The 15076-nt window shown below is 43.7% G+C and overlaps 1 protein-coding gene across 1 annotated transcript; it reads right to left on the reverse strand.

Moving 5' to 3' along the window:
* Positions 1-552: 552 nt before the first annotated feature.
* On the reverse strand, positions 553-4013 carry PDC (phosducin). The gene is made up of 3 exons (XM_066626489.1): positions 3953-4013; positions 1856-2019; positions 553-1080 (listed from the first exon to the last, which is right to left on the reverse strand). Exons 1-3 carry the CDS (start codon positions 4011-4013, stop codon positions 553-555), a joined length of 753 nt encoding a protein of 250 aa, XP_066482586.1.
* Positions 4014-15076: the final 11063 nt, after the last annotated feature.

Raw genomic sequence — 15076 nt, forward strand, 5'->3', positions numbered from 1 at the left:
TTAGTAGGCTGCCCAAGTCCGATAAATTCCAATTAGCTGCTTGCTTGTAGGACTGCTTAAGCAATCCTGTCTGTTATTCCTTTTCCTTCTTTCCCATAACCCTGCTGCAAATGATAGCTATGTGAGCAATGCATGAACAATCAAGGTGGATCTCTGGAGGCCTTGCTCTCTGCAAATCCTAAGGATGATACTGGGAAATCTACATTGCTGACACTGCACTCATTTGCACTTTCTATCAGGTCCTGCTTGTTTCCCACTACTTCATGGTGATGAACCACCAGGTTGCTGGTGGAACTGGGTCCGAAACATCTGAAGGCTACAGCTAAAAGCTTAGTGAGGCTGGGCCCTCTGTACATCTGTGTCTCACTAATTTTGCATTTCGCTATATGACATAAGTGAGCATTTGGAACTGGTGGAGTACGTAGTTCAGTTTCACATAATGCCAGTAAAATATATGTATTGTTTTCATGCAGCATTCACTAAATGAACATGGGTCCTGCTGAGATCCAATTGCAATATATACTCAAGAGTAAATATAAGATAGCTTGTCAACTATTCAACATCTTGTTCATCCAAGTTGCCATTTGCAAGTGCTGGAATCTCCTTCTCAGGTAGCAACCCATATTCATTTAGGAATACTTCCACATCCCCAGCAAAAAACTCTTCACTGAGGTGTTCAGTTACACTAATAAAATTGCTTACAAGCTCCCCACCTTTGTAGACAAGAAGGGTTGGGAGAACGTCAGCTGAGAAGCGGTCTCCAGCCCCTGTGTTAGAGGCCTTGATCTTGCAGAACTTCACTGTGGAGTATTCGGCAGCCAGACAGGTCAAGCTCGTATTGAGTGCCTCACAGCCCTTGATGCCATCTTCAAAGATGTGGACAATGACAGTGGTGGTTTTCCTCTCCTTCTCAACAGCTTCCAGGAACTCTTCTCCATTCCGCAGCTCTGAAAGGAAGCCAAATTTGGGACCAAAGCTCAGCCGCTCATGCATGTCCTGCATACAGCGCTTGCGGTATTTCCTTAGGCAACTTTCATCTTCTTTTTCATCATTAATTAGCTCATACTCCTGCATGCTCATCTGTGAATAATTTGACACATGTGCTGAATTAGTGGGCTGGTTTACTCACCAAGCAAACAAGAAATGATATCATATAGGCTTGTGGACCGACAAAAGCAAATGTTAGGCTAAGGTAGATAAGAGGGTGTTAGGCCTCAAGCCTACAGCAGGAGTGGACTTGAAACTAGAGCAGTTGCAGGGATGTCAGGTAGGCATTCAGTCTCTGCACCACCATCAAGTACTGGCTGAAACATAAACTTACAGGACAGGGCCTCTTAAAGCCTGAGGAAGTGTGCTAAATGCATCACCTGGTGATGTGCCAGTCTGTGCTCCTTCCATAGACTGAGAAAAGAAGAGAGGGATAGAGGAGAAGAGGAAATGTGGAGAAGAGGAGAATGATGGGTTAAATTCTGAAGAGTGGTTCTAGCTCACCACTCTTCTCTCCTCCACCCTTCTTCTGCCCCTTACCTCCCTTCTGTTTTGAATCCAGGGAGCAGGATGAGGAGAAGTGGCAAGAGAGGTGAGGGGATGGAGGTGGGTGGCCCCCCACAATGCATTGCTTGAGGCAACCACCTTAGTTGGTCTCATGGGTGGGTCGGCCCTGTTACACAGTGACAGAACAGACACACTGCATGTGTGGTGACCCAGTCACATGGCTGCTTTACCACTAGTGAAGCTTAGCCTTGATCCAATGCACACATTTTCAATTTACCAATATGCTTGTATGAACTGTCATTTAGAATTAAAGCATAGCTATTGAACCACTTGGACAAGGGAATTGTTTTCTTCTTCTTACCTTACGGCTGAATCGATCTTTGTTTTCTTTATAATTTTTACTATGAGGGCGATAGGGTGAGGACATTTGTCTGATGAGGACCTCTTTCTTGCTGAGAGGAAGGGCATTTTTATCTTCACTTTCTAATTTAAACTTTCTCCAGTCATTGATCACCCCTTTTGGTCCTAGAAGAAGGAAAAATGATTGTCACTTCATAGAATTGTCAAGTCCCCTAAAAACAAGGGGAAGGGGTAGAGCCGAGGAGGGCATGGCACCGGTGGAATTAGGATGGAGATTGACTGTGGGGAATGAATAGCTAAAGCTCTCAAGCCAAGCAAAAATTTGACTGCATTCTTACACTGATATTTTTGGACCAATCTAGATGCAACTTTGATCAGGAATATTACAATGTGTCTCTTTTGTCTTTTCATAATAGAAGGCATAGTTCCTGATCTCTTCCACACACCAGTGAGTTGGATTGTATTTATATAACACTCCTGCTAACTGGGCAGGAACCTTTTAAAGTGGGGCCCTCCTACATAAAGCAGGAGCAGAGCAACTGTCCCTCTTACTCCAGCATGGTATCTTGTCCAGTGGCTGCTGCTGGTGTCTCTTTTGCATCTCTTTTCAGACTGTCTTTGGACCAGGGAACCATTTATTGACTATTTTGGGGTGATAGGGAAAAAATCTGGGGATGTTTATCAGAAAAGAGAAGAACAGATATAGGAGATATCTGTTAGGAAGGAAGGGCCGGCTCACCTATGAGGCAAGGGGAAATGGCTGGTTCCAGCAGTGTATGGCTGCAGGTGACACCCATTGATCACCTCCACAGCCACCTCACCTTGTCCCCATTTGCCCCTGCCTACCTCTTCCTCCTTGCTCTGCTCAGTTTTGAAATAGATTCCCAGTTGCTAAAATGGCCACTAGTACACTCTTCTCCCACTTTCAAACAAAGCCAAACTTTCCATCTTGAAACTTTCCATCTTGAAAGTGGAGTAGTGCTTCTTTCTACTTCCTTGTCCAGCCCTGTTCTGTTTCAAAATGTAGACTGGCAGAGCAAAGAGGAGAAGGAACAAAGTAAGCAAGGAATAGTGGGCGGGCCTGCCTCAAGTGCAGTTGACTAAGATTATGGTACTGGAGCTGGCGAAGGAGGTAGCCTGTAGCCACCGCCTCTCATGTTCCACTATTGCCACTGCCTCCTGACCTTCTCCACTGCTTACTCTAAACTGGTTCAATGGAGACAATCCTGAAAGTGGAATCTTCCTACAGTGGAGAAGGAGGTAGCAAGTGGCAGCAGGTGGCAGAGCACACTCATGCTAACAGATGTAACAAACAGGCTAGCCCTTAGATCTCCAGCACTGCTAGAAGAAGGGGAAGGAACAAGAACATAAGAACAGCCCCATTGGATCAGGCCATAAGCCCATCTAGTCCAGCTTCCTAGACTACTCATTCCTAGACTACTAGTCTCATTCATAGTCTACTCCTAGACTACTACTCTAAGCCCAGCTTCCTTCTACTCATGCTAACGTGAGTGTTGTCTCAGGTACAGGTCTGACTTCAGTCAGGACTAAGCGGGAGGAAGGGAGAGCTGGTGAAAGGAACAAGGCACTGTAATGATCAGGGACATTGATCCCAGATTTGACAGGTTAATACCTTTTATTAGGACCAAGGACCAACCCAAAGGTTACAAAATAGCAAGCACTGTATAACTCTTATTCAGGTTGCATGTTACGTTAAACACAGCAAAAAGAAAAAAAACAAGCTGTGTCTGAGGACATGATACAAAAGCCCCAGTGTTGGCCATGATGTAATTTCATAAAAGTAGGCATTTTCAGAATTAAAACAGAAACTTTTCTTTCATGAGATTTTATGTATGGGATGGATTTGGAGGGTGGGTGTTGAGTATAACATGGGCTTCCCACGTTATAAAAGTGTCCTACGGCCCACAAACCGATGCATATATGTGTAGAGAAGCTTCTCCTTCACCGGCAATCCTAAATTCTCAAGACTGAGTTGTAGTCCCTTCTGCTTGTTGCTAGTTTTTTACTATGCAGTCTTAAGGAAGAGGTACAGAAAGAGGGTTTTAGTAATGATTGTACTGTATCATGACTCCCCTACCTGTATGTGTTGCTTCTGGTGCTTCAAAGTCATCCTCCAAACTGGACGTTTGTGCTTCCATTACTAAAACAGGAAGAGTAAGAAGGAGAAAATAACTAGACTGGCAGACAAGCAGCAGACTTAAATTCTGTACTTATAGCACATGAAATGAGGTAGTAACATCTCATAAAAACCAAACATGTCTAGTTCTTGGAGAATATTTCAGAGTCTAGACTGGAATACTGTATAATCTGCATAGACTGTGATTAAGGCCACAATTCAAAACACACTTTCCTTGGAGTAAGTCAGAACTCGATGGGGTCTACTTATGCGTAGACATAACTAGGATTGCACTGGTAGAGACATAGGGATCCTTCTTCTGCACCATGATATCAAGACCTTTCAGATATATACTGAAGAGTTCTGGGCCATCAGAACACCCACTTGAGTGGCCGACCCTGATCTATTTTATCTATATTACATACACACTTTTATGTTGACAACCATCTATAGACACAGATAAGGCATTTGGCTCAGGGTTAGGCATGTGTGGCCTCTGTTAATGCAAGGGTGGTGTTGGATCAGCCAGGTTAGGCTCTGGTAAAGGGCTCAAGGCCATCAGAACACCCATTTGAGTGGCTGACCCAGAATGAGTGAGTACTGGTAGCACCCAGTGCACCACTGGAGCAGGGGTGTGTGGTGGATGGGGAGACAGGTGAGACAGAGACCCAGAGGAGTCCTTTGAAAAGCACCACTGCTGAGGGAGGCACACGAGCACTTTCAACCCATGTGCTTTTTGAAGGACTCCGGCAGAGCCTTCCCCCCCCCACACACACACACTGCATGTCCCTGCATGGAAAGTATTATGGAGGCTCAGTGAATGACTTTGACCCAGGCCCCCAGAACATACTACTTACCTAATTAAAGTGGTGTTTTTCCACCTTTCTAAAATTTAGGGGCAATTGAGAACTATGGAAAAGTGGATCACATTAAGTGGTCATAATGAATTAGCCTTAAGCTATTGATGCTAATTGCTAAGCTTCTCTTTCTTCACCCCATGACATACCGCAGGCACTCGCCTATAAGTCAACCCCACAGATAAGTCGAGGGCAGGTTTTGAGCCAACAATAATGGAATTTTCTATGACCCTTGGATAAGTTGGGGGTTAAACTTAAGGGGGGTGTGTGTGTGTCTGACTATAGTTTTGTCTGATTTTACCCCAGGCCAGATCCTAAAAAAATAACCTACCACTAATTGTTACCTAAGAACTGTAGTCACTAATTTATGAAAAACATAGTAAAAGATCATAAGATACATTTTTATTCTTTTTTAAATTCTGGTCTTCACCACCTTTTTGTAAACACTGCCAGAGTAAGTGTACTCTTCATGTACTCCCAGGGACACTCAACAGGACCTTTAGGGGTACTTGAAAAAGAATTGAATAATGGCAGAAAAAGGCAGGCCGTGCTCCAGAATGCCTTGCGAGGCAGGAAGGGAGGTAGCTGGTTGGCTGTGAAAGCCCCACCAAGAGCTAGTTTTTAGTCATCGATTCATCTATGAACCAGTGATTGAAAACCAGCACAGTAAAAAAGCTGAAACATAATATGGAAAGTGATCGATCACCCAGAATTTCTCAGCACACTTCTGGTGCAAAACAGTGCAAAGGCAGAGTCTTCTGTTCTTAAAAAAGATAAAAAGAGAAAACATGGTCTGGGCTTTCATATAGAGGAGATGAGGGCTTGTATTAATTACAAACATTTTGCTAATAGGAAGGATACAATTTATGGAAATAGGCTGCCAAGGGATATGCAAGTGAAAAAGGTTAGGAACCACTGCAGGAGATCCATGAATCAAATCCACCTTTAAGCCCAAAGCTCTACATACAACATACAACCCATAACACATAACTGAGTGTGCAATTCAGTTCACAGCAGAGAGATGAGCTGCATATAGTTGCAACCCTTTTTACTCAGAAGTAGACCCACTGCTTTCCATGGGTGTTATTCTTAAGTAATGGTGCACTGAATTGTAGCCTGGGAAGGAGGGTCCCATCCTGGTGTTTCAAAAAACAGACCTGCTTTGCAAGCATTTGCCAAGCAGAACCAGGCTGCAGCAGAAGGAAAGAGAATAAAAGGTTAACTTTGGCTGCAATGTCCCTGGAAAGTAACTATAGCAACTAAGGAGGTGCTTGTCTGAGCTTTTCAGAGCTGAGAAAGGAAACTTTTCAGAGTTGAAAGGCTCCCTCTGATTGACCCAGAGATAAGGCAAGTGAGAATTGGAGCTTGATTACTTGGCAAAAATTTCACCATACTTGAAATTTTGCTATACTAACTGTACTATACGTGAGTATAGTATGGTATCTATGTAATTATATCTATGGTAACTATCTATGGTAATTGGCTAAAGCTCAGCAAACAGGAGGTTCAAGGGAGCTTTTTCTGTCCCTGTGGTGATGGCATCTGGCCTGGATGCCTTTAAAAGGGGATTGGACAAGTTTCTGGAGGAAAAATCCATTACTGGTTACAAGCCATGATGTGTATGTGCAACCTCCTGATTTTAGAAATGGGCAATGTCAGAATGCCAGTGCAAGGGAGGGCACCAGGATGAGGTCTCTTGTTGTCTGGTGTGCTCCCTGGGGCATTTGGTGGGCCGCTGTGAGATACAGGAAGCAGGACTAGATGGGCCTATGGCCTGATCCAGTGGGGCTGTTCTTATGTTCTTGTTCCTTCCCCTTCTTCTAGCAGTGCTGGAGATCTAAGGACTAGCCTTTTTGTTACGTCTGCAGCATCTTGATCCTTTCCTCTTTCCCAGTAATTCTAGACTGATGGTGGAATGAGGGATAAGCAAAGTAGTGACAGAGAAGAGAGTATTATTAGCCTGGTGCTGGGAGGAGGGAAAGATTGGGAAGAAGAGGATGAAGGTCAGCAAAATTCAAAGACTTACAACTCAATCCTATGCAAGTTTTCTCAGAAGTAAAGCCAATTTTTTCAGTGGCATTTATCCCCTCCCCCAGGTAAGTGTGCATAGGATTGTAGTATTGGAAATTTTTGAAGCTTATATTGCTTTTCTGTATTTGTACTAATTGATTTTTTTTTATAGTTAAGCTAATATAGACCTGTGAAATTGAGAGCCAGAAAAGGTTCCCCCCCCAAATTCATATGAATTTGGGATGCTGATTACAAAAATGTGTGTTTTTTTTGTATGTTTGTACAAAAACATACAAGTTTTGCCCTATCACATCTAGGTTTGGAGATACAGTACATTTTATTCATTTGAGAGATTTATATCCTGCCTTACCCATGTCAAAGCAAATGCCCAAAGCAGCTTACAAAGCTTCATATTAGAGTACAAATGAGTTTATTAATTGTTCTACAGGCAGCTCATAGAACCCTTGTCTTCCAGATGGAATCCTTATGGTGTGCTCGGCACATCTGGCTATGCCTTCTGAGCTTCCAGCAGGAGCAGTTTCTGGTCCACCAAGCTGTAAGCAGTGTGTCCTCTTAGCTCTGTTGTCTCACAACAGCTTAATCAGCTTTCAGTCTCCCATCCAAAATTCAACAAGGAAAGTTCCTGCTTAGCAGCCTTCCACTCAACCACCAGACCATGCCTGCTGCCATAACATGGACCCATTAGTGAATGGTTCAAGCAGTTCCTTGTGAAGAAGCAATGGTGTAGGCTTCCTCACAAGAAAGCTGCTCGAACCATTCACTAAGGCAGGAATGTCAAACTCATTTCATACAGAGGGCTGAAGTTAGCATTCATGGTGCTAAGTGGTCAGAAGTGACATCATTAAGCAGGAAGTGACATTGTTAAGCAGATGATGGCCAGAAATAAGCACTCTGTTCTCATATAGAAACTCATCAGCTGCAGTTGACAGAAGAAAAAATGTGCAAATCTTATTCCTAATTTCAAGATATGAGAAAACCCAATTATCATGCTGGGAGAGCCCAATTATAATGGGTGCTAGAGAAATTACTTCAGGGGGCTGCATTCAGCATCAGGGGGCTGCCTTATGTTTGACACCCCTGCACTAAGATGACTATGCCGTATCTCCAAAATCAGACATTAGGCCAGTGGTTCTCGAACTTTTCTGGCTCGAGCCTCCCCTGATCCTTGTGGCCATTGGCCACGGCTCCCCATTACAACACCTCACCTCAGTTACCCCCAAAATCGGGATGAAGGTGTTATAATTATACACTAGAAACAAGGCTGCCAGCACTCTGAGGCTGTAATCCTAACCATACTTACCTGAGAGTAAGCTGCATTGAACAAAATAGGACTTACTTCTGAGTAAACTTGGTTAGGATTGTGCCCTGAGTTTGTTAGCAGTACACCTGGAGGGTTTGGGAAATGGAGGGGGGAAGTGATGAATTTGCTGGGGGAGGGGAAGACTTTGTGTGTATCTGCTAATTGCAAACTGAGACCTAGAGACTGTTTGGCTGCAATCCTAAAGTCACTTTCCTGGGACTAAGTTTCATTGAACACAATAGGACTTACTTCTGAGTAGACCTAGCTAGGATTGTGCCTTTTGTCTTACAATAGCAGCTAACAGAGTACCCTCCCCCCCAAAGGAGGCAGGAGGAAAAAGGGGAATGGCTGAAAAGGAATGGGGATTTTTATTTTTAATCAATTTTTGGAGACAAAGCAATCAAGAGTGGCTTTTTTTCTTTTTTGAAGGGCGAGGAAAAAGAGAAAGGTGAGGATCCTGGGTCAAGCTGACACAGACCCCAAGCCTATGTAGGTCTACTCAGAAGTAAGTCCCATTTGAGTCAATGGGGCTTACTCCCAGGAAAGTGTGGCAAGGATTACAGTCACACAGAGCAAGATTACAACTCACCCCAAAGTAGATGGGGGCTGCGCGCTCGCTCTCTCTCTCTCTCTCTCTCTCTCTCTCTCACACACACACACACACACACACACACACACACACACACCCAACATGCAGATGCCACCCCTGTTCCCCCAGGCAAGATGGACAGATGCAGGCTGGGGCATTTGGACACCCCCCCACTAAGAGCAGGCTGGCTCCCCTCCTTCGCTGAGTTTCCTCTTCCCTCCCAGTTTGAAGCCTGCCACCCTGTGCTGATGAGATGCAGCACCTCCACACTCTTCTCCTCTCCTCCAGCCTTGACCAATCCCAGGACACCCAGGGCAACAGGCACACTGGGAAATGTAGTCCTTGGGGTGAGGCTGCACATGGAGAGAGCTCCATGATGAGATGCAGCACCTCTGCCTGCCCAGCCAGCCTTCTCTCCCACCTCCCCTCACCATTTTTCACATGCCTTCCCAGCCTCAAACTGCCCCACCCACCTCTTTCACAGCTGAAGAAAAGCAGCAGGTGCAGCTGAGCAGAGCAGAGCTCTGCAGAATCAGCTGCAGCCGCCTCTCTACCCATATGCCTCATGACGCCCCTATTGTCTAGCCACGCCTATTGTCTAGCCACACCTCCCTAGGGAGACGGGACACACTGTTACATGAAAATCCCTTTTTTTCCTCAGTTGTGATTTTCTATCTGGTTATGTACTATGGACTAAAATATCATGCAGGACTAAAACCCCAGCACACAGGACCACAATCAGGTCAAGTCACAAGCTTACACAACCTCCACCTCCCCGTGGTTACATTACTGTATTCATTGTATAGTTTTAACCCAATCACTGTTTATGCAAAAGTGTCTCCTAATCTAATCACTGTTTATGCATACACATTATAGGAGGAAGTCTGGCATCTTAAATCCACCTCCCTAGGAAGAAGTCTGGCATCTTAAATCATTGTTTAAGTGTCTCCTATTCATTGTATTGTTTTAACTCAATCACTGCTTAAGTACTGTATGCAAACTGGAACTGCCTTCTTGTGTTGAAGATTCATGGTATTGTTTAGGTCTGCCACAGACCCCATTGAATTTTGCTGATAAACCTTTCACGAACTCCCAAGCACCCTGCTGGTAGTAAGGAAGTTACCCTCCAGCTCAGCACAGTCAGAAAAACCCCTTTTAAGTGAGGGCTTCCCCTCACTCTCTCTGGCTCCCCCTCCAAGGACACAACACATCTGTGTTGTGTCAGAGGGTCCCCCCCCCATCCAACTGCTCTACAAGACAGGTAACTATCTGGCGTATGGAACTTTTTCCCTTCTCCCCCCCTTTTTCTCCCCTTCTCTCCCCATCTTTAGTTAGCAACTGGGTTTGGCAGACCAGGGACCCCTAAGATCCTTCCCTACAACTTTCCCTTTTTCTAATTTCCTCAGATGCACTAAATACTCTCCACACGCAACCACCATAAAAGCTAGATACATTGGATTCAAATATTAGGACCAAGAAACATACATTTATCGTATCTCCATGTGCTTTATGTTTACCTTTGTGCTTTTGTAATAAAACTATAATCTTTTATTAAAAGTTATCTTTCTCCCAGTCTCCTCTTTGAGCTAAAGGGAATTTCTCTGCATTACGCCATCTTGTTATCCAGCCTGCGATCCTGAGGTTCCAATAAGGGTGGTGTAATAATTCCCAAAACAGCCCTTTTGGTAACAGCACAGATTGAATACCTCAGCATTAGGCCAAAACCGATGCTATTTTTGGAATCAGCACCACAAATATACCCAGGAATATGTCTTTTAGACAGCAAAATGTGTGTCAGCCTGTATTATCAACTCTGGCAAAAGAGCAAAAGGAATTTCACTGTTTATAACAGTAGCTCCTCAGAACTGAATAGACTTAACCAGGGCAGCCAATTATGCCTCTGCCTTATTCAAATGGAAAGTGTAGACAATGGATGTCAGAATGTGATTTTTACATCAAAAAGGTCTTATCAGTGAAGGGAGCAGAATCTTTCCCTACATTCTCACTTTACCTTCCAATGCTGCTATTTCAGGCACTTTCCTCTCAGCCCAGTAGTTACAATATCAAAAGTGAGCTGAGCTAGAGAGAAAAAACTGTCTGTATTAGTGGCTCTCACACATTTAGCACTGGGACTCACTTTTTAGAATGAGAATCTGTCAGGACCCATCAAAAGTGATATCATGACTGGAAGTGACATCATCAAGCAGGAAATTTTTTAACAAACCTAGGCTGCACTCCTACCCAGGATTAAGTCCCATTTACTATCATTGTTAAAAGAATGTACATAGTAGATTGTTCAAAGTACAGGTCTGTAACATTTCCCCAAACGCAGTTACATACCATAGTAGCATCAAGTCTAATTATTAAAAATAAACTATTGAAATAAATGGGGACCCACCTGAAATTGGTTCGCAACCCACCTAGTGGGTCCCAACCCACTGTTTGAGAAACATTGCAGTGGAGGATCAGGAGGTAAGTCCGGTGGGGGGGTTCAGCTCCCCCCACCTGCACACACTTTTTGTTGTAGAAAATCACACTCTTCCCCCATAAGTGAATGTTGTAGATTTGTGCAACAAAAGCATAGCTACTCCATCTCTCTCATCTTGACTTTTCTTTGTAATCAAGTAAGGGCGCAATCCTAATGCACTTTCCAACACCAACATAAGGATAATGAAACTCTGAGGTAAGGGAACAAACATTGAGGAGGCCCCCATGACTGCCCCCCAACTGCAGGATGCAGCACATGCCCCACTGGCACAGCTATGTCTGTGCTAGAAAGTTGGTTAGGAGTGTGCCCTAAATCATTTAAAAACAAATAGAAATGACTTCCAAGTAAATGCATTTTGGTTTGAGTTGTAAAATACTTTGTGAACATTTTTGGGAGTGGTGTTACTGTGTGATTCTAGGTGCTTTTATTCTGTTTAAAAGAGACTTCTTTGATTGGGTCTGAGCTCAGTTTGGCCTCCAGGTGCATATAAAAATATCTTACGGAAGCAGAATTGCACCATTAAGTGATATTTTTGGTTCTTGCAAGTATGAACAAGAGAAGATTGGCTTCAGCCAAAAGAGATAAGTATCTTCAGCCTCATATGACTACACACCATAATCAAAGGGTTTGAAATTAATTAGAGAAATGTCTTTTACTACTTCCTTGTATACCTCAAGCCCCAAGGGATTACATGGCACCAAACAATATATAACATTTTCAAATATTTTGGAGGTATAAGACACTAAGCAGAAGTGTACCCTCTAATAACCTCTGAAAGAAAAAAAATTCAACAGATGCTCTACTAAATTGTACTGAGTACTATCTGTTATTTAGAGGGAATATCTTCTCCCCTTCCTTTGTGTTCTGACCACATGTGATTTATTCTTATATCCCTAGTTCCTGAGCAGTTCATTGGTTTTATGCAGTGGGCCCCAACCTATACATTATAGGGGTGCATGAATGCTGCCAACTCACATCTCTGACCCATAAACAACTTATAGTAAAGAAGTTGCTTTATGGGGCAGTATCATGTTTGGTTACCTTGCGCCCACTCAGCTTCACTGAACTCCATTTACGGGGAGCAGGAAAAATCTAACCACCATGGTGTCACATTGCATATCGATTGCTAAATTTTACTGGGGAGTCATGGATAGTCACTAATCCATCTAACATGCATCCATCTAACATCTAGCTTATACCTGAATGACCATTGCATACATCCATTTGCATACGTCCATTTACAGCATATGTCAATATGCTTCAAAGAAGAAGGTGACTTGCACTCTCTTGATAACACCGGTATAATTGTTGTGAGGTATAAAAAGAAAAGCCTAAATGCTCTTAAAATGCTCTGCTTTTTTCCAGTTTAACCTTAAAGGTTTCTAAAGAAGAGACCATCAAAACCTTCTTCCCAACCCTCAGTAACAGGTGAAATGGTTCATTTGTGTGTCAATGCACTGTGTTGTGATAACTCATTTTCAGCCCAATCCTAACCTGCCCTGGAGCAGGCAGACTACTGGACCTGCCCCACATCCAAGGCAGGGTTGGGGCTGAAGGCAACACATCCTGAGGCAAGGGGAATCACTTCCCCTCACTCCAGGTAAAGCTGCAGCAGCCCCAATGGGGGCGACTTGAATCTGCACCACCACAAGAGGTGATGCAGATCAGAGCAGCCTGGAGCTGCCCCTTGCTGCCCAGGAATTGAAATAGGCTCTGGCATACGTGCTGGATCCTGGCCCTGCCTCCCGCTCATCTCCTGCCTGTCCACGGGCCTGCCGGCTGCCCCCTCCCCCACCTTGAAATGCCTTCCTCCCATCCTCCCCATGCCCCCCAGACCCCCATGCTGGCCTAGCTTAGCCAGTATGGGCTTACCTTTAAGGCCGGCTGAGCAGGGCTTGCACCGGCCTCCAGAGACTGGTGGCATAGCTAAGGGAATGCAAGGGGTAGTAGTTGCACCGGGCATCAAGCTTTAGGGGGGCAACAAACTGAGCTTGATACTAGTGACCAAAATTGTGAAAATCTTGATATGTATGAATAATACCATCATGTTATATATCACTGGACAGGTAATTTAATGGAGAATGCAATGAAACAAACTGCACTGGAATACCTTTATTCTATAAAAAGTTATGGCCAAATAACCAGAAAACGAAAACACAACTGCCTTATGGAACAAAACTGGATTTCTTAACTCAAAACAGGGGGAGAATAACCATCCCACTTCTACCCAGCACAGTGTCTCAAACCAATCAGGGGCACACTTTTTATTTATTTCCTTAATTAAGTTTGATTTTGTCTTGGCGGGCTACAAATCTTCTTTGACCCCAGGTAGCAGATAGATGTCTTAGCTATGCCACTGGCTGGGGGAGGTGACAGAACAACTGGGTGGTGAGCTGCTGAGGGGAGGCAGGTTTCCCCCCAATTTTCACTTTTAAAAAACCAGGTGTGATGTCACTTCCAGTTATGACATCACTTCTGGGGCATCTTTTTGAGCTTGGCATCGGGCTACATGATCATTAGCTACGCCACTGCCAGAGACGGTGTGAAAGTGCTTTATGGCACTTTTGTGACCGTCATGGGTCAGCCCATCCTCCCCTCTGGATTGCGCTCTTTGTCACATAGAGTTAATTGACACTGAATAACAGAAATCAGAGATATGAGTAGCATTTATCAGGTAGAACTAATTTGAAAATATGCTATCACTTGTTCTTTAAATGTTGCTGTTGTCCTTCAAACAATCGCTTGGCTAGTTGAAACAAAATAGGATTGGATGAAGATTTGTTGAGAGTAAGCACTGTAGCAGAAAGCAAACGTAGTAGCAGAGGGAAGACTCGACATGTATTAATTCCTCTAAAATATCTCTTTGTTCAATATTTTTATTGAACAGACTTTGCCTGGAATCTTGAAGCTGTTATGGACTTTAGAGTTCTGTTCCATGGAAGGTTTTTTAATGTAAGAAAAGGCCCCCCCACACGCACACACACATACCACATGTAATTATGGCACATATTTTTGGTAACAGTATTCTGCAAAGCATAAGAAGCACCATGTCAACACTGTGATTGTTACAGATAATGATCTATGCACAGACTCAACTACATGAGGTATTGAGGGGAAATCTCTTCTCTTCCCCCCCCCCAGCAATTTCTGAGACAGTGACATATGCATGGGATAACAAATGCCCTCAAATTGTTTTGTTTTAAATTTTTATCCACTGCAGTTCATTTAGGTAACCCCATTCTACCACAAATGAACAGCTAGCATCGATACAGAGATCTTCAAACAAATACATCTTTATAGTGATTAAAGAGAGGATGTTACGAGGACTCGTACATGCAGTCGTTTCCCATAATAAAGTGATGTCACCTACCATTTCATAGCCATATGCATTTGTGGGGAGTATCTTTTGAATGGATTAAATACGTATACTTGGATCTAAGGAGCTACCTGGCGCGCTCAAGGGCATTGGCATGCCTGGTAGAATCTTGGATGTCCATCTTTTGAAAGGCAGATCCCCATGGTGCTTTTTCAATTTTCTTTGAAGTATTGAAGTAGTTCCTTGGGTCCAAGCTGATCTCTTTCACCAGCAGGAGACGGGGGAGTTGCTGGATATGGTGGTTGTTGTTATGTATATTTACATATTTGCTCTTCATATAGTGCTTTCAAGTACTGAACATCTTTCAGATGAATGATTGTGTTATGGTTTCAACAGTTCTATAAGGTCAGTAGTATTATTGCCATACTGCAAGTCCACTTGCAAGTTCATGGTAGAGGGAAAATTCAGACTGAGAAACTCCTCATTCAGAGCACAATCCCTTAG

This window comes from Tiliqua scincoides, chromosome 4 (genome assembly GCF_035046505.1).
Source record: "Tiliqua scincoides isolate rTilSci1 chromosome 4, rTilSci1.hap2, whole genome shotgun sequence".
In the NCBI taxonomy this organism is placed as follows: Eukaryota; Metazoa; Chordata; class Lepidosauria; order Squamata; family Scincidae; genus Tiliqua; species Tiliqua scincoides.

Bases quoted from the DNA above. Each gene is read 5' to 3' on its own strand.
- PDC (XM_066626489.1), bottom strand. From the start codon at position 4,013: ATGGAAGCACAAACGTCCAGTTTGGAGGATGACTTTGAAGCACCAGAA. The intron at 2,020-3,952 runs GTAGGGGAGTCA...TCCTTCTTCTAG, and splicing joins ACCAGAAGCAACACATACAG to GACCAAAAGGGGTGATCAAT. The intron at 1,081-1,855 runs GTAAGAAGAAGA...AATTATTCACAG, and splicing joins AAGATCGATTCAGCCGTAAG to ATGAGCATGCAGGAGTATGA.